The 18,595-nt window shown below is 41.6% G+C and overlaps 1 protein-coding gene across 1 annotated transcript in view; it reads right to left on the bottom strand.

Moving 5' to 3' along the window:
• HTR7 (5-hydroxytryptamine receptor 7) overlaps positions 1–18,186 on the bottom strand; it is a 37,356-nt gene extending 19,170 nt beyond the window's left edge. Inside the window, 3 exon segments of the mRNA XM_030031224.2 lie at positions 17,461–17,603; positions 17,605–17,850; positions 17,852–18,186. Coding sequence (XP_029887084.1) covers positions 17,461–17,603; positions 17,605–17,850; positions 17,852–17,989 — 527 coding nt within the window. The 5' untranslated portion in view covers positions 17,990–18,186.
• Positions 18,187–18,595: the final 409 nt, after the last annotated feature.

Raw genomic sequence — 18,595 nt, 5'->3', positions numbered from 1 at the left:
TTGTGGAAGAAGTGAGAAGAGAGTCAAAAGGCTCTTCCTAAATTTTTCTTTCTTTCCAAAAGTAAAAAATTATATTAATCAAAATATAGGATAAAGTACAATTCACAATACATATTACTAACATTTCAGGAATACTCCCTAGAGAAGGGATTCTCAGGCTTTTTAAGCAATGTCTCACGTCACTGAAAAATTCTTCATGGTATTCATCATAGTATATACACAACTGCTTCACAAGTACAGAAAGCCAGGCCCTTGTACACTGTTACAGCTTCATGCTCTATGGTACAATTTACACTAGTTGTTAAGCCATTTTATCAATTAAGGAGAAAAAGGGAAAGCAAAACATCTTCAAAAATGGCTGTTTGTTGCTATATTCAGTAAGGTGATTTATATCAGAAAACAGTATCTTGTTTAAAATTCACATTTCAGTTTATTCCACATTGAGTGCCTTTTTATTATTCCAAAATATTTTAGACTCATAGAAACAAATGCAGTGCATTTGCATCATATCACCTGTTGTACCTGTCTGAGTATCTAATTACATGTAGACTAATGTCTGTCACTGACTTTTTTTTCATCTTTATGTGTACGATGCAGTATCTCATTTTATTACGTTATTACAAGATGCCTGGCCCCTTTTTGAGGAAGTAAAGAATGTATTTTAGCCTTCTGATACTATCTGAGAAGACTAAGACAGGAAAAGCTTTGTTCTAGAAAAGAATTAAAGAGAAGTCACATTCTCATTTATTTCTGTCTGGTTGTGTTGCAATGGTTTTTTGAGTTTGGGTGTGCAGTAAAAAAGTTCAGGTTGGAAGAAAGCTAGGAAAGAGGTTTTATCTCATGTATGGTAGAAGAGAACTGGTTGAATCTGAAAAGGAAAAATTAATCTGAGGGTGACAAGTAAATGCTTTGCCATGACTGTAGGGAGGTGGCGCTGGCAGTGAGCTTGAGGAGCAGCAGAGGAGACCCTGAGCATGGATGCATATAGTCCAAAAGCTACTGAGGAGGAATGAGGCTTGACTTGAAATATTTCTTAATGGTGTTACATGGGACTCAAGAGAAAAAGAGATGTACTGGGAGTTACTTTGTTTTTCCTCCTTTTATCTGTCTAGATAATCTGAAACAGTGAATGGATTGGATGAAGGAGTGGACCACTGTGTGCTGGTAAGGCACTGGAGGAGAAATTACATAGCTCTATTCTTTCTTCTTTATAACAAAGAAATTGGGAAGGAATGCTTTAACACTAGAAGTCATCTTTATGATGGCCTTAGTTCCTGAGGAGTTAATCTCATGTTCTGATGCTTACTCCCAAGCATTTCTATCTCCTGTACAATAAACCTCACTGTCCTTCTGGCAATTACAGTCTGTCAGAAGACAGGCATTAACCATAATCTTTTGCTGAATGCCTACATGTTTAGAGGATCTAAAGCCTTAGATGATTCCTTTGCTTGTTGGCCTGAGCCACCTATGCAACTGAAGATCAGGTTCAAGTCCCTGAACTTAATTTGATCCTATGGGCTAACCAGTAGAGAAAAGCATGAGAGCTGGATGTCATAAGGATAACCCAAGTTGCCCAGCTGATAGGCAGAAGCACTCCATACAGTTGATATTTGCTGATAGTAAAAGGTTTATTTGCTGCTTTGCCTTTCCTGTGGGGAGAGTAACTTTAAGAAAAGATGTGGTTTCTTGAAGCACCAGCTGAAATGAAATCCCTACTCTGTTAAACAGAGGCAGTTCCTGAGCAAAAGAAAACAGAGCAATGGAAAATAATACGTTTTGCAGATTAGGAACTGGAAAGTCCTCATTTTCCTCTTCTGGGTTCCCCCCGTCTTACCTCCCTCATGCCCAGGGGTACTGCCAAAGCCAATGAAGATTTCAGGGTTTTGTCAGAGTCTGCAGTACTTCTTACCTATTCTTTTTTCCCCCCTTACTGCCTTCAGAAAGGGTTTTAGTTCTCAAACTTGCAACTTATTAACAGACCTCAGATCGTCCAACCTCCTATATCCTGACTGGTCATGCCCTGTGGCAAAGATGAGCTCTCATGATTCCAGGCCAGCCTGCTGGTTTCAGCCAGGCCAGAGGAGATGTGCCAGGAGACAACCACCAGACATGCCTCAGTCTTGGAACCGTCCTGTTCTGTGCAAGCACAAAAGTAGGCTGTAATAAAAATTGCAATGTGTTTTCTCTCAGTTCTGTACTCTGCCAGACAGCAGCACAAATATCCCTTAGGTGAGCAATGAGGCAGGCTGATAGCCCACAGGATCTGTGTCTATATTTTGGCCAATATATCAGCCTGCCATCCTCTTCTTCCATGTGTGTGCGGGCACATACACACACACCCCCCAGATGACTCCTTTGCATCTGGCGGCGAGGTGGATCCCAGGATGTGTGTGCTACAAACAAGTTGAAACCAGAGCAAAGTCTAGGAGGGACCCTCAGAAAGGGTCCTGAAGTGCCTGCAGACGTGCCTGCACGTGGGAGGGTGCCTATGTGGGTGCAGCTGAGGCAGCCTGGAGAGTTTCTCAGGACAAGTGCTGGACGCTCAGATTGGGGACGGGACACCAGGCCTTTAGATGGTTCGCAGGAGGAGGAGGTTGCCAAAACAGTACGGGGATGTCCAGTTCAACAATACAAAAACGCAGCACTCCCAAGTCCCTGTGCCCAGCCGAGCGCTCTGGCTGTTCCCCGGCACCATACTGGCATAAGACCCAGGCCTCCTGTGCCCCTTGCTTTTTGCAGGAGAAAGCCTAAACACAGGGAGCTGCAGAGAGCTCTGCTCTGGGTGATCAGGGAACCTGAACATCAGGGTTTGCCCTGAGCATGCCAGGCTGTCTCTTTAGAAGCAGCTTAAGTGGCCTGCCCAGAACAACAAAATAAGCCTATAGACCCTGATCATTGGATCATCACAAGCCAAGGTTGGTGCTTCAGTTGCATAACCAGGGTTTTTTGTGTTACTTGAGGTAAGCTAACAGATACCTTCAACTAAAATGTGAGGGGGCTTGATTTCAGAGCTATGAAAAACTGTCTTTTTAAAAAAGAAAATCCTCGTCAGACTCCCATAAAGTAGAAATGGCTAAGGTGATTTTCTCCAGCTTCACTACATGAGTCACGCTTGGATTGACACTAAACATCAGCTTAAAAGGAATTATTTTGAAAGTTATAATGGTGTTTCAAAATGAAAGCCTCCTACAACTTTAACTAGAAAATCATGACTGATGTCTTTAGTACAATTAAATGAAGCATTTCAGAAACTTCCACAGTAGAAGTGATGAATGAAATGAAAAATCACAGCCCATTGAACTGATAATACCACTATATTAAAACAAAGTATCTTCAGGGAATAGCTATTTAAATGTGCTGATATTTATGTCCCCTCTCTTCCTTCCTTGAATACAAACAATTTAAACATAATATCTCCTGACAAAGCACATAAGGAACAACCCCCTCTAGAATACTTCTTCCCTCCTCCCCCTTCTTTCTCTTCCTCTCTCTGAAGAGACAGGAAAAATACTGGAAGGACCTGGTCCAAATTCTCCTCTTTGCTTCTCCATGATAGTAATATTGCAAAAGCCCTAATGAACATCTCTATGGTCACTATGGGTGAACCTCAACACAGAATTAATCTACTTGGATGTTTTTGGCTTTGTCCATAACTGTATTGGCCTGAAGGCAGATCTGAATTTCTCAAAAATCGCACAAAGATTTTGCTATGTTCTGCTGGATCAAGTACATAAAAATTGTAAATGTTCACCTCAAGTTTTACTTTTTTTGCCCAAGCTCAGCAGGAAAAAAAACCACAGTATATCAATAAACTGTGTTAGAGACACAGGAAAATCTAAGTCTAAAGTAGGTTTAATTAGAAGTCTTATTTCTAAAACTTTGGGATGTGCAAAGCATCTTGTATAGAGTCTGTATAGAGTCTGGGTTTTACTATAATATTACCTGTCGAAACATCAGCTAGAGGTACCTACTGTTCCCAGAAAGTGGGCACCGTGGGTTTTAATTTCACTCCTTTCATGAAAAACATTTTTTAAATATTGTCATTGTAGTTCAGCGTAAAATACACTTTTCACTAACATAATCCTCTCACAAAGGAATGCTTAATGCAAATAGTTCTGAAAGCAAAAAGAAAACCCACTAAAGGAATAAAAGTGAGAAATGGCAACTTTGGGACTGTAGCTGAGGTACTGACGCAGCCAAAGCATCTAAGTAATTCTGTTTCATAAAAAAGTCCAAGGTGAAAGAGGACACTATCTCCTCAAACACCAATATATTCTGGCTGACTAACTTAGATCAGTGATGCTTTACTTGAGAATAGCAGCAAACAAAGCAAAGAATTTTTGTAAGGCTGAGTCAGTTAAAAAAAACAACAACCGAACAACCAAACTACCCAAAGCATGAGGTAGGGAGTTTGTGATAAATTTCCAGAGTACGAGTGACTAAGTACAACTCTAGTCAAAGCACTAGAAGAATAAGCTACCTCTGCTCGAAGTCACATACTGACAGGTATCTAGCAGTGCTGTGTGAACAATAAAAAAAGCCACGCCGTGTTTCAGAAAAGCTTTAAAACTGGCCTTCATTCTGAATTTTATGGAGGAAAAATCCAAAGTTTTTTTATCTTGAATTGACTGGTTAGAACCACAATGGTGCACTGAACCCTGCTTTTCACGTACAAAACCAGTTTCTTCTGAAATGTCAGAAGAGCACATCACCGGAAAGTAACTCTAATTGCGTTACTTTAAAAAAAAAAAAATCTAGCAAAATCATCTCGATTTTATAAAATATTTTTATAACAGAACATCCCATTCTGATCCCCTACAATACCAGTAGTTTTTAAAGATGCAGACTCTGGAGTTGCTTGTCCTCCACAGTAGTAAAAGCATGTCTCGCTTCCTAATATGAATAAGTCCTATCATAGGAAGAAATCATAACCTGTTTTGGAAGGGGAGGCAGTGGGTTGGAGAGAGCACAGCATGAGGGGAAGGTATCAAGGAAGGCAGGCAGGAGGTTAGATCAAATTCTGTATCTGCAGTTCACGAACCTCTGTCCTAGTTTCAGCTGGGATAGAGTTAACCGTCTTCCTAGTAGCTGGTACAGTGCTATGTTTTGAGTTCAGTATGTGAAGAATGTTGATAACACACTGATGTTTTCAGTTGTTGCTAAGTAGTGTTTAGACTAATGTCACGGATTTTTCAGCTTCTCATGCCCAGCCAGCGAGAAGGCTGGAGGGGCACAAGAAGTTGGCACAGGACAGAGCCAGGGCAGCTGACCCAAACTGGCCAGCGGGGTATTCCATACCATGGGACGTCACATCTAGTATAGGAACTGGGGAGTGGGGGCGGGGGATCGTCGGTCGGGGACTAGCGGGGTGTCGACCGGCAGGTGGTGAGCAATTGCACTGCGCATCATTTGTACATTCCAATCCTTTCATTATTGCTGTTGTCATTTTATTAGTGTTATCATTATCATTATTAGTTTCTTCTTTTCTGTTCTATTAAACTGTTCTTATCTCAACCCGTGGGTTTTGCTTCTTTTTCCCGATTTTCTCCCCCATCCCACTGTGCGGGGGGGGGGGGGGGGGGGGAGTGAGTGAGCGGCTGTGTGGTGCTTAGTTGCTGGCTGGGGTTAAACCATGACAACCTCTTAGAAAACTGCTATTCACAGTCCTTTCCAACAGAAACTTCTGGAACGGGGACTTATCAGAAGATAATAATGTGATTCCTTCCCTGTAACTTATACAAACAGATATTTATTTACCATTTCTTGATATTTTAGCAGTATATTGTCTGCTCAGTATGTGGTACAGAATGAGGTTATCGTGTCTCATCATCTTTCATGTCAATCAATGTGAGGTCTACTGTAGCTACCACATCACTTAACCATATGTCATTTAGTTCCTTAGCACTCATTTTAACTAACATATGTATTTACAGCATACTTATATACCAGATCCCAAGTTCTCCCTTCACATGTAATCCTCCTGCCTGCTGTCATTTTCCTCAGAAAAATGTGTCATTCAGTGATATTTTGGAATTTAATTTCAATAAATAAATTGGTCAGATCAAGCTCTCCTCTATAAACTAGAAATAGAAAATTTGTAGGAATTTAATATTACTTCACAAATATTTCTTCCCTTTGCAGTCACTCAATCCTTAAATACACAGTCCCAGGTGCCCTTTAACTCAAGGAGAAGATTGAAGGGGCGAAACATCTAGTGATGAAAAATGACTGCAGCAAACCCCAAATTGCAGTGGATAAAACTGTATGTTCAGCCCTTCACTACCACAGTATTTAATAGTTCATTTGTCAATATTTATTCATTTTTTACCAGCAGGTTTGGGAATGAAGAACGTAATGGCCAAACGGACACTACTTCTTTCCAGCTAGCCAGTCCTCTGCTCTAATGAACTTTGAACCTCCTGGATCTTGCTCAGACCTGCCAGGCTGTGGTTCCATGTAGCTGGATTTTTCCAGCTTGCTGCTTCAGTAAAATTTAATCCAAATCCAGAAGTCCATACTCCCCATTTCAGATGTCACCAGGTCTACTTTTGCAAAGGCAGCTCCAAGTAAGCTTATTGATTGCTAGACAGGGAACCTGAAAAAAAGGAGATTAGCCAGGATAATGTGTCCTCTGTCTTGTTGAATAAGGGCCTGCCCACAACAAGTTTCTTTTCCTTCAGCAGCATCTTTCATAATTTTCCTCCTCCTTAAAATCATGCAAAATCTGCAACACTAAATATTTTTAAAATATAGAACAAATTTCAACACGACACAAACTGCTACCACCAACTTCACAGGCATGAAAACATAGTACATCCAATCTACAGAATAAACCTTTTGCTTTTCTCCTGTCAAGAAACGAGTTTCTGGCCCTCTTCCCCTGGGCTTTCTGTACAGAATGACAAAATTTGAGGCCAGATTCAACTACTGGTTATCCACAGATGACCATTTGTCCAGCTCGGGGCAGGGAGGGGTGGGTGGTGTCACAATTCTTTTACAATGCCTTTTTGTGTTCCTCAGAATTTAGAGTTACACCTTTATGCTAAAACAGAAATAGATAGATCTGATGATAAACCATCTCCTCTTCCAAAGTCTTTAAAGATAATGGGATTTGGATATTATCAAGGATCCCAGACCTCTCTTCTCTGTTCATTTTACAGGTGCTACACCAAACACGAAAGCAGTAAAATCAGTGGGATCAGCGGAAGGAAGCCCTTCTTCTCATCTCTCAGCAAGTATGTCTTTCCTTTGCTTTTCTGAGCAGCAAGATGGCAACTCTAAGGTTCTTCTGAGATGTGGTGACATCAACTTTATGTGGATAAAGACTAAAATACCTAAGGTTTATTGCTATGCCTACAGCTTCCAATAATATCAGTCCTCATTGCCAGGCTGACAATTTCAAACATGCATTTGAATTTAAGGAGCAGAACTTTGGCACCAGTGTGAGATGAATTAGCACAGCTAGCCTGTGGACATCTCAGGGAGCTCACTGCAAACTGCAGGTGTTTGGGATATTTGATAAGATGCTCCCTTCAGTTCAACACTTGGGCAGCAGTGTAGAAGCTTCAGGCTTTGGAAATGTTAAGCTCCTTCTTGTGTTGTTTAATTCGCAGGCAAACAGTCCACTGTGCTATTTTAATTTCAGTTATTTTTGAAAAAATGAAGATTGTGTTCTGCTAATGACCAAACTTATTTAGCAAAAATAGCTTTTTAATATGGGACAATACACTCTTGAGAGACTACAATTGGTATTGTTGCTAAAACTGCTTGTGCTAAGAAGTGGGTCTCTGAATGCAGACTCTTAAAGTAAAAGGGAAACTGCAGTACATAACAATTCAAAAATTAAGTCTTTAGAGCCAAAGCTGTGCTTTTTTTAGCATCAAAACATCTTCTTAGACTATTAAAGGAAAGCTTTGCATCTTGTCAGCAGCTGTTTTGGGTCATGGGTATAAATATTTCCAAGTAATTTGTGGCCAGAGAACATACTCTGATTTTGTTCAGGGATTTAGTATTTCAACTATTTGTTAAATGTCAACTTCTACAGCAAATAAACAAAATTTAACACCCCACATGGAAAACTGCTTACAGAAAATTATTCTGGCAAATGGTGCTGTGCATCTGAAATACTTCATGACAATCACAACGTGTTTTCATGGTTTGTATTCATGATGATAGTTATGTTGCAAATTCTACAATAAGTTTAGATAATAGCATATACTTCCGTTATCTGTGCTTATGCCTTCCATTTTCACCTCCTCATTTTTATGCCTATTGCCAATTTATAAATACATGTTACCAGAATAAACCTTCGAGGCCACTATTCTCTACTTTGATTTAAAAATCCCTACATTTTCTAGTATGGGAACAGTCCTCTAACTAGTAACAGACACTACTGACAACAGACTTGGTTTTTTTGCCTTTTGTGTCCCTCTCTGGAGATCTGCAAACCATATGTAGAAATACATTGTCCCTAGTCTCTAACACATCTCTCATGAAAAGCAAACAGTTTTATAAATAATGTACTTTAAAAAAGCTCTGTATCTGTGGCTCAATTTAACTTGCAGCGGCAATATGCCATATTTCTGATTGCAGGTACTTGTATAGCTGATGAGAAATGATGATTCCAATGCCAGCAAGGTTACTGATCAGTATTCTTCAGTGGGAGTGAAGATGGCACAGCTGTATGCCAGGTTATTGGGAGGAGACCTCATGATGTGTCTGCCTAGATCTTCAATAACAAGCTCTCCCCAAAAGACTGAGGAGTTCTCAACTCAAAAAAGTCAAAGTTTATTTAAATGAAAACTAGAAAATTGGTCTGTTTAAATACAGAAAACTCATCACATGGTGAGTTAGGAGTAAAAAGATTGGTACACAATTCTCCCACAAGAACAGTGCCCTTGCAGGCAATCCTTTGCTTCCAGTTCTGATTTTACCCAAGTCAGTGAATGTCTGACATACGACAAACTCTGCCCAGTCTCCCTTGGTCCCTGAGAAGTTTTTCCACCACTTAACACAAGGCAAGCTGCTGCTTGCTCCTCAACCTGCTACACCCTGCTGGACAAATAGCTCCCAATGTCAGAAAAGTGTTACCTTTCATGTGGCTCTACCTCCACTTCCCCCAATCTCCTTAAAGGAACATAAAAAACTGTAAACGAAAATGGATAACCAACTTTCCTTGTGGTTATATTTTTAACTTACACTTCCACAAGCTAAAACACTTGGTTTCAAGTTTTTGACAGTACCAAAAAACCACCCATTTCCTTGATATATCTCAGGAAAAAACTTTGCTGCCAGCTTTCTCATCAAGACACAATGTACCTCTAAGAATAGACTTCACCCTGGTTTCTCTTTACTTTAAAAAAAGTTATTTTTGTAACATCCCTCCTTGTTTTTGTCTTTTGGGTTGTTTTTTAACAATCATGACCATTTTGCAGTGAAATAGCTGTCCACGATGATGTTAACCCCCCTCAGAGGTCTCTTGTGCTAGCTTACAATTTGATAGCAGGGGCCAGGATAAAGACAGAAAGAATATACTCAGTACTGACTTGATTTCCCTGTACATCTCAGTTCTGCATATTATTAGAATAGCTGGCACTATTAGAAATTTCATTCTTGTCTGTACATTACCCAAAAAACTTGTTTATTGTTAGAGGTGAATCACTACCTGTTTTGTATACATGCTAGCATGTACAAAACCACCCATATCATCAGATAATCTAGATGTTCTATACAAAGCCTCCTGAGTAAATAGCAAGGTACAAGAAGAAAAGCAAAGCTGCTGCACTCTTTAATATTGTTGTGTTAGTTCAAACAGAATAGAAACAAATTTTCCCTATGACATATTTAATTACTGGAGTCTTTTGGAAAGGAAAACTTAACCTTTGTTGTAAGAGTTTGCTCAGAAAATTTTGTCTTTTTTTTTTCTATCTTCAGTATACATAGAAATAGATATACTATGAGTCAATCATTTAGAAATAGTTGGCTATCCAGTACAACATGGAAAACTAAAACGTGTAAGCTTTCCAACTGAAAGAAATTATCCTCACCTTACAAATAGTAGTGACCATTAGGACAAAAGTGCAATGAGCATTGCTTTATGATGCTCGTGCTTTGTACATTCAGATATCAGAACTTGTAATTTTCCTCCCCAGTCTTTCCTGTAGGACAACTGCGCCTTGGCAGACTAAACTGTTTCTCAGGCTCTTTTATGTTCATGTAAGACCTACAATGGCCAGCTTGCTCTTCAGATTTCCTAGTCCACAGAGGAAGGACCAGATCTTTGTGTGATATACTGAGAGGGAAAAAAAAGAGGTGTTTGTAGATGAAAGATAGCACCATATGTACAATATCAACTGCAGATGAAATGGGATATTATGTTTCAAAAGTTGCCACAAATGTTTCTGATAAAATGTTTCAAACTCAACAAGAATATGAAAAATAATATTGGATTTCTTTTAAAGAAATCAGATATTCTCCCTACATAATTTACAGGGATTTTTATCAATAAGTTTCAGAGAAAATTATTCTAGAAAAGTCAAAGAACATCCCTTGATCAATTTCTGTTCCCCTAGAAGGTTGTGAGAACATGCTACAAGTGATATAATAACCTTGCTTCAAACACAGTATAATGACTACAAATGCTTTGATGTTTCATTCTATGATACTAGTTCAGTTCAAGAAAAACACTCCAGGAAAATATAGTTTGACACCAATGTACACAGGTTACACTACACCATGCCAGTATGATATTTATTTGCTTTTTTGTGATTTACATTAGGAGATATTTCTGAAAGCTCCCTTCAAAAACTAAAAGGAGTGTTTCTAGAACTGTATTTTTCCTGTGAATCTTGAAGCAAATCCAACCTCACTTATGGAAACTATTTTTGTGACCCTGACAGGAAAAAAATCACTTTTTAAATGTCTCCAGAATGCCCTGCTTGGCAGAAATGTGAATTAGTGTTCCCTTACCTCTGACTATCAGGCTCCTTTGAAATGTCTGGATGAACCCCCAAGAATTAGAGACCCCAAAATCACTTCTGAAAACTCATCCAGTGTTAAATCCTGGTAGGAGCAAACAGAAGATAGTTTCAAATGCGGGGGGAAAAGGCAACATCCAATTTCAAAAAAAGGCTTTCATGTAAATGCCGTGCAATTGCAAATCTCCTGGTACTGACTGAACTACGCATTCATGCATACCTTGGAATGTTACCAATTGCAGTCACCTTTTCACTGTCACCTCTAGATTATCTTGCATCTCCACACTTCATGACTCCCTTTCAGTAACACTACTTAAATGCATCCAGTATATAACAGCAATAGAATAATCAATCTACAGATTTTTTTTTCCATAACATCTTCTAGCTTCCCAAACTTTGTCAGCTTCTACTGTGCAGCCACAAGACACACCTACCAAACTTCAGATCTTACGCCTGTTCCCACTGCAGAAGGACAAAACTTCCACTCATTTTGGTGGTAAAAGAACCCCCCTTACTCCCGAGTTATGTCTTCACAAAACAGTCCATCTGTTTGATAAAATATCTTTTATTTGCTACCTCCCATCATACTTATTGTGCATCTGGCAGTCTAGTCATGAAGCATAATGTCTCTGCAAAGACATAACAGAACAATTCCTATGGCCAAGACCAGGTTACAGTGTAGGTAACTGCATCTCTTGCAGGCTGCCTATATGACATGGGAGAAGATACCTGAGGATGCCACAGAAAGGTACCTAAAGAAGTATGATCATGTTAGTACAGCAAAACACCCCAGCTTCATTTACTCTTTTGGAGCTGGCTCTCAGTAAGAGATATGCATTGCACTGCCTTATACTACTTAATGCATCCAACTTCCAATTCAACTTCTTGATCCGAGGATTTGGGAGCAAAAATTTATGTTGTACCTCTTTTCAATGTAAATGATAAAACAGAGATTGCAGAAGTGTTCAGCAAGCAATTCTCTGCAAAAAGAAACTACAACAACTTGAGGAACATTCTTTAAGTGGACTAAAGTAGAAAAACTACATGGAAAGGAGTAAGAACAAATCTGGGTTTTTTTCCACTTTAGTGTATCAATGCTGTCTGTGTCTTTCATAAGCTAGACAAGTTATTTACAGACTCAGAAAGACTTGTTTATCAGGCTGAATAATGGAAAGAATGGTTCTTGTGCTGGTGGTGGTGGTTAGGAATTAGCTGCCATACTGATTCCAAAACTTTTTTCTGCAATATAGACCTTAATTGCAGTAACTCCATCACACGCTTTTTCTATAGTTCCTTTTAGGTTTTTCCCAATTCCTCAGTTACTTCTGTTTAAATATATATACTGAACAAAATCTCATGGGGGGCACTGCTGGTGGGTGCCTATATTTATTCTAGATCCAAAATATATTACATACTGGATCTTTTCATATCTATCTCTATACGTATATTCTACATGTATATTCTGAAGGAACTGAGCAGGGCTGGCAGAACAGACCGCAGCCTCTTCCACCCATGGCCTGAAAGCAGAAGAAGAGTTTCATACTGAATGGGAAGATACACAGGGCTCTTAGGTGCCATTAGGCTTAGGAAATCGCTGACAGCGTTTTCAGGTCACATTATCAGTTTTGGATGTAGGCAGAATTTAGACACCTGGATTCTACTGAAAGTGCTTAAGTCTTTATTTAAATTTAGTCCCAAGTTCTTCCTGTGAGGCACTCTGAGGCCTGTTCAGTTCCCAGGCATGCACCAAGGACGCTGGAAATGGGTGAGCTTTTAGGGACTGACTTGTTCTAAGGTGAAGCATAGGTACTCATACTTACCTGGAGTGTGGCAAAAGATACTAAACAGGGAGAGAGAGAGAACTGATCCTTGTGTATAAAATCTCAGGATCAAGAAAAAGGCCCGCTTTGGTATCATTTGCATACAAATTCTAAATCCTCATCAATTTAATGGAAGTCTGGAATAGTCACAAATTGTTGGCTAAGATACAGACTGGAAAAGTTCCCCAAAAAGTGTTTCATTACTTGTGTGGGTGTCGGGAAAGTGTTATAATTCGTCAACTGTATCTGAGTAGTTATGTTACTTCGTCACTTTCTAAGCCAAAGAGCTATTTTTAAATTGAATTAAAAATTGCTACTTATGCAGTTATGCAGTGGATACTCTCCAAAACAGGATTTCTGTAGCTATCTTGGGTCAGAAGAACATGATGAATCAGCATGCAAACACCACCAGTTTAAATTCAATTAATTCCCTTTATATGTTCATTCACCCACTAAGATGTGGTTTCCATCCGTCCCTCATAGTTCACTCCCAATGTTCACTTACTCTTAAATGTAAAGGAATCTAAATGTGGTATAATTTATTTAATTCAGAACCGGAAAAGTGGAGCCTTAAGAGAAAAAAAAAACAAACACACTAATAAGAAATGCTTAAAGAAGGCTACTATTCACCGAGGCACAATTATCCTGCCAAAGTCTCTATAACTCCTACCTTTCACCAGAGCTACCTCTCATATTATGAATGGTGAGTATAGTGAAGGTAGTATTGATTGTCCAGGTATCAAGCTGTCTAGCCTGTTTAATCCTTATGAAATTTGAAAAGGGAGAAATACTCTTGTCTCTCCATCACATCTGTTTTAGTTCTGACAGACCTGCCTGTAAGCAGTCTTCTTCCAAAGTGGAGGCTTAAATAAGATAGGGATACCTCAAAAATAACATGCTTATCTCAGGTCACCCTGATAAAGATCTGTGGAGGTTTTCATGTTGTGAAATAAAAGGAAAGATATGATCTGAAGAAAAGCATAATAGTCTAAATCTTGGTATCGTTATGGACATTATCTCATGATCTCCAAGAATTTCGTTCTTCATGGATAATACAATGACCTTTTCAGGCTAGCTTCTTTTTTGTGCATCCTGTACGAAGTCAGAGATCCCCATAAAAGCATACTAGCATCTACTTTGCAGTCTTAACATTTACACAACTTAGAGCAGAAGCAACTGAAAAAGCATGAGTAGTGCTTGATGTGTCTGACTAGGAAAAAAAAGATGGGCTTTTTTTCAATAGCATGAAACCAGCCCATTTGTGGACTCCATGCTAATCTGCATCTTTTGGAGCTTTCCAACTGATAAATTCAGCTGGAAAACGCATCCGCTACTAAGGGCTGTACAGCAAAATATCTCTGTGTGCAATAGGCCTGCCAGCTGCTGGCATTTCAGGGCGCTCAGTGGCATGAGCTGAGTAGCACATATTTGTGCAAGGGAAACACATCAAAAAGCCTCTTCAATTTACTCATTTTATCCTGTTTGGAAGGGCCTCAAAGCCTCTTTTTTTATCAGCTATATTTGTTTGTTTACCAAAGATATTAGCTCTCCTTACAAACCTTGCCTAACAGTTTGTAACAAACTTTTTTTTTTTTTTTTTTTTTTTTAAGATTAATTGAATAATAACATTCTTTCAGCTATTTACCTTCAACTGATTCTCATATCTGCTTCAGGAAGAACCTAGAGGTTTAACAAAGAAAAATTTAAAATATCCAACTTATTTGTTGTCTCTGCACTGCCTGCGACAGCCTCATCTTTCTCTTCAGAAGAGACTTTACTGGATCACAACAAAGGCTTCCTAAACTGTCCTAAAGAGCCAGGTGGCAGTGCAATTCATAATTGTTATTCAAAAATGTTCCTTTTTGCTCTATCTTAACCCGTTCTCCCTAAACAAATGTCTCCTGTGTGACCTCAGGACACTTAATTGTGCTACAGGGTTTAAGTTACCTAAATGGCACCGAGGATAGTGGCCAAGATGAAGGATGGTGAATTTCATTCACTCCTTCCCTGCTTCTGGATTTCCTGGTTCATCTTGTATTTGTATTCTTTGCACTGAGTTAATAAGGGCTTTATCATCAGAGATATTCTCCTTCTGGATAATGTAAGACATGCAAGTGTTTCCATCAAACCCATGGAAAAATGGTCCTCGTGAAAATGGTCTGACCCTCTAATGCACTATATACATTGTGATTTGCAGCTCCTGCACCACATACAATACTTTATCCAGAGGCTCTCATTTTCAGAGATAAATCTCCCTCACTGATCATTCAAGGCTTTCCTAACTACAGAAGTGTAAGAACAACTGCTGGTAAAAGAGCACCATCACAATCAACGCTACACTGGCAACATTTCATCATTCACATTTAATTTTCATCATTTCTCCCCGGTTTGCATATTTTGTACATATATGCTATTCAAAGATTAGTTAACATCTCAAACTAATCTTTGGCCTGACTGAGCAGTGTTACAACAGTATAAGATTATTTATTTTTAAATAGGATTACAAATCATGGAGATTTTTTAATTCTTTATTGCCAAGTGGTAGAGACATTTTGCTAATGAATTGCTGGCTTGTCTCCTTTTGTTTATGATATCACCTATCTTAACTATATAATGGATTTCAGTGACAGAGGTTATAGCATCATGATTCACAGAATCTTGATTTCGAGTAGGGAGTAGACAACAATATAATGAATTATGAAGAGATCCTGTTCAATAAACATTCAGGGAGAGAAGTAGTAATGCAAAGACAAGAGGAGAATAATTCTGGTTTAAACCAGAACTTGTTAATGAAAATCATTCATTCATAATAGGTTATATTCTGTTCTAAATACATAGCCATATCTCTTGTTGGTATTTTGGGGGGACAGGGGAGTGGAGGGAGAATGGAAAGAAGACCGCAAGAGAAAGAGACGTAATCATCACTGTGACCAGTTCAGTCAAAGCCCCTGTTCAGCATACAGCAGTCACCTTAAATGTTAAGAAATGAAAAAAGTAAAATTAAATTACTCCAGTGCTACAGTGTGAATCAGTCACACATCCTTACTTGGGTAAGAAAGCTTAATTGTGTTAACCTGTCTTCAAAAGGTTATTAGAAATGGAGGTGGAGAGTTCAGAGATGGACATCAAGAACAATCAACAAATGGAAATACTTTATGTGGAGAGAGTGAAAAAAAGAAATCACCTGTCTTAAAAATAGGTAGGATAGAAAACCAGTGAATAACACTGGGAAGGTAGATAAGCCTATTCATATTTTCTTACAATACTGGAATTAAATTAAAAGACAGCAAATTTCAAGGCAACAGAAACAACAACAAAAAAATAATCCCACCCTTTGATACTCAGTTACAGTCTGTATGTGGATTTCATTGCTACAAGATGCTTTGCGCCATTCAGATAATTGCTAGCCATTATAGAAGTCAGTAAATAAAAAGCACCGGAGCAGGGGCTGCTTATACAGAAGTTAAAGTTCTGAAATAATTAATATAAACTGTGATGCTCCTTGGCATGAAACAACCTCCAGTTATTGTGGGAAACTTTTGAAAGACTGTTTCTTTGCAGAAACTTAAGGCAGAGTTCTTTCCAAAAACTTTCTGAAGTAGATGGTCAAGGCTACTGTTGGATATCAGACTTGATAAACTACTTCTACAGTGTAGTTAGGAAGTTCTTCAATTTCTGCTAATTGCGTTGAGTTGTAATGGAAACAATCACCCTCTAGATGCTAAAATTCTTGGCATGGATTTAGGCTGTGGAAGAGGGAAGTTACAGGCTGCAACTTACTTTAGAATGGGACCTGCACAGAATACAGGAATCTGTTAGCCTTCCTCTGCAGAGGAGAGCTTAGAGGTGGGCAAATGTGGGATCTCAGGTGCGGCCTTAACATGAGAAATGAATGCCTAAGATCCTCTTCTGCAGTCTGTATACACCTCCTTATTGCTCCAGTGCCTGTATCTTTTGGAAGGAACTCAATGTCAATGAGCATAGCTTCGTTTTTAAGAGGGCAGAAGAAATTTTTTTAAAAAAGCAAATATTTGAAAGCAATTTTTCCTTCAAACAACACACTATTTGTCAAAAGTGGTTCTGTTAGTTGAAATGGAGCTGTTCTGGGATTGTCCTAGAATAATGATAAAACCCTAATAAGCTATAATGCCTGTGCTTTCTCTGATCTGGTAAAACTCGGCTGAACTCAGTGAGGTTACACCGGCACCAGCTCCGGAAGAATCAGCTCAAATCTAGCTCTTGTATAAAGCAGTTTAAAGACATACGTTGCAGATTTTAAAGCGGCTGCAGACGCCCCACTCTTTGTCCAGAGCCACAGCGAACGCATACAGTGTAGCTCCAGTTTTGTTCTGGTAGCCGGGAAGCTACCCGGGGGCACAACCGGGCACCTGGGCTGGGGCAGCGGCAGGCAGCCCGCACTGCTCCGGCGGGCTCCTTCGAACAGGAGAGGCTGCAAGGCTTGCGCTCGCCTCCCTCCGTGCTTTTAGCGCGTCTACAGCTCATTTCCAAGGGACCCGGAGGAGGCAAAAGGGAGCCCTGGAGGCACCGCTCGCGGCAGGTCCCCAGCGCCGGCGGCAGCGGCGCGGTGCCGGTCGTCCGCCCCCCCCCGGAGTGCGGGGAGCGGCGGGCGGGCAGGGCGGGCCGCGGGGCGCCGGGGGTCTCACCTGTCGATACTTATCACGCAGAGAGTCATGATGGAGGCCGTGCAGCACATGACGTCCATGGCGATGAAGACGTTGCAGAAGAGGCGCCCGAAGATCCACTCGCCGCCGATGAGGTCGGTCACGCTGACGAAGGGCATGACGGCCCAGGGCCACCGAGAGGTCGGCCAGGGCCAGCGAGACGATGAGATAGTTGGAGGGCTGCCGCAGCTTCTTCACGAAGCAGACGGAGATGACCACCAGGCAGTTGCCGGCGACGGTCAGCAGGGTGATGAGGGAGAGGACGGCCCCGATGACAACTTTCTCCACGTTGCCGTAGCTGAGGATCTGCTCCCCGCACTGGGAGTCGTTGGCGGGGAGGGGGCTCGCCGTGGGCAGCGCCGACGGGGGGGGGCGACGGGCCCAGCTTCGCCAGGCTGCGCGGGGGCCAGGAGCCGGCAATCATCCTGCCGCCGCTCAGCGCCCGCGGGTCCTCCAGGACCGCGGGCCGGAGGTTACCGTAGAGGTGGCTGCCGTTGAGGGCGAGGACCATGCTGGCGTCAGCTGCCCATGAAGCCGCGCCGCCCGCCCGCCGGCTCTCCCCGCCGCCCGGGCTGCTCGGGCTCCTCCTCGGGCACCCGGCGCCGCCCGCCCCCTCGCAGCCGGCGGAGCGGCCCGCCGGGGGGACCAGCCTTCAACTTCCACCGGAGCCGCCGGGCTCGCCCGCGGCGCTCCCCGGGCGGCCGGCGGGCGGGCGCGGCGCCCATCGCCCCCGGCCCGCGGGGAGAGGGGCGGGCGGGCGGGGGTGGCGGCCGCTCCCCGCCCACCCGCGCCCACCGCCCGCTCCCACCCACGGCTGCTTTCCTCCGACGGCGGCGGGGGACGGGGTGGGAGCCGCTCCGCCCCCCCCGCTCCCTCCTCCCCCTCTGAGCGGGCAGCTGGCGGGGAGCTCCCCTTCAGCACGGCCCGTCTGCGCTGCGGCCGCGGGCGCCGGTCTCTCCCCCGGCTTCTCCTCCGCGGCCGCCCCAAGCGGAGGGGGGCGCTTCGGGACCCCCCTACATATACATATACATATACTACTTCTACATATACATATACTTCATATACGTATACTTATACCTACACGGATATACAGGTCGCACCCGAGAAGCTGCGGGCG

This window comes from Aquila chrysaetos, chromosome 11 (genome assembly GCF_900496995.4).
Source record: "Aquila chrysaetos chrysaetos chromosome 11, bAquChr1.4, whole genome shotgun sequence".
Lineage (NCBI taxonomy): Eukaryota > Metazoa > Chordata > Aves > Accipitriformes > Accipitridae > Aquila > Aquila chrysaetos.
Note: the sequence above shows the minus strand (reverse complement) of the source record. Positions and strands in the feature narration are given on the sequence as shown.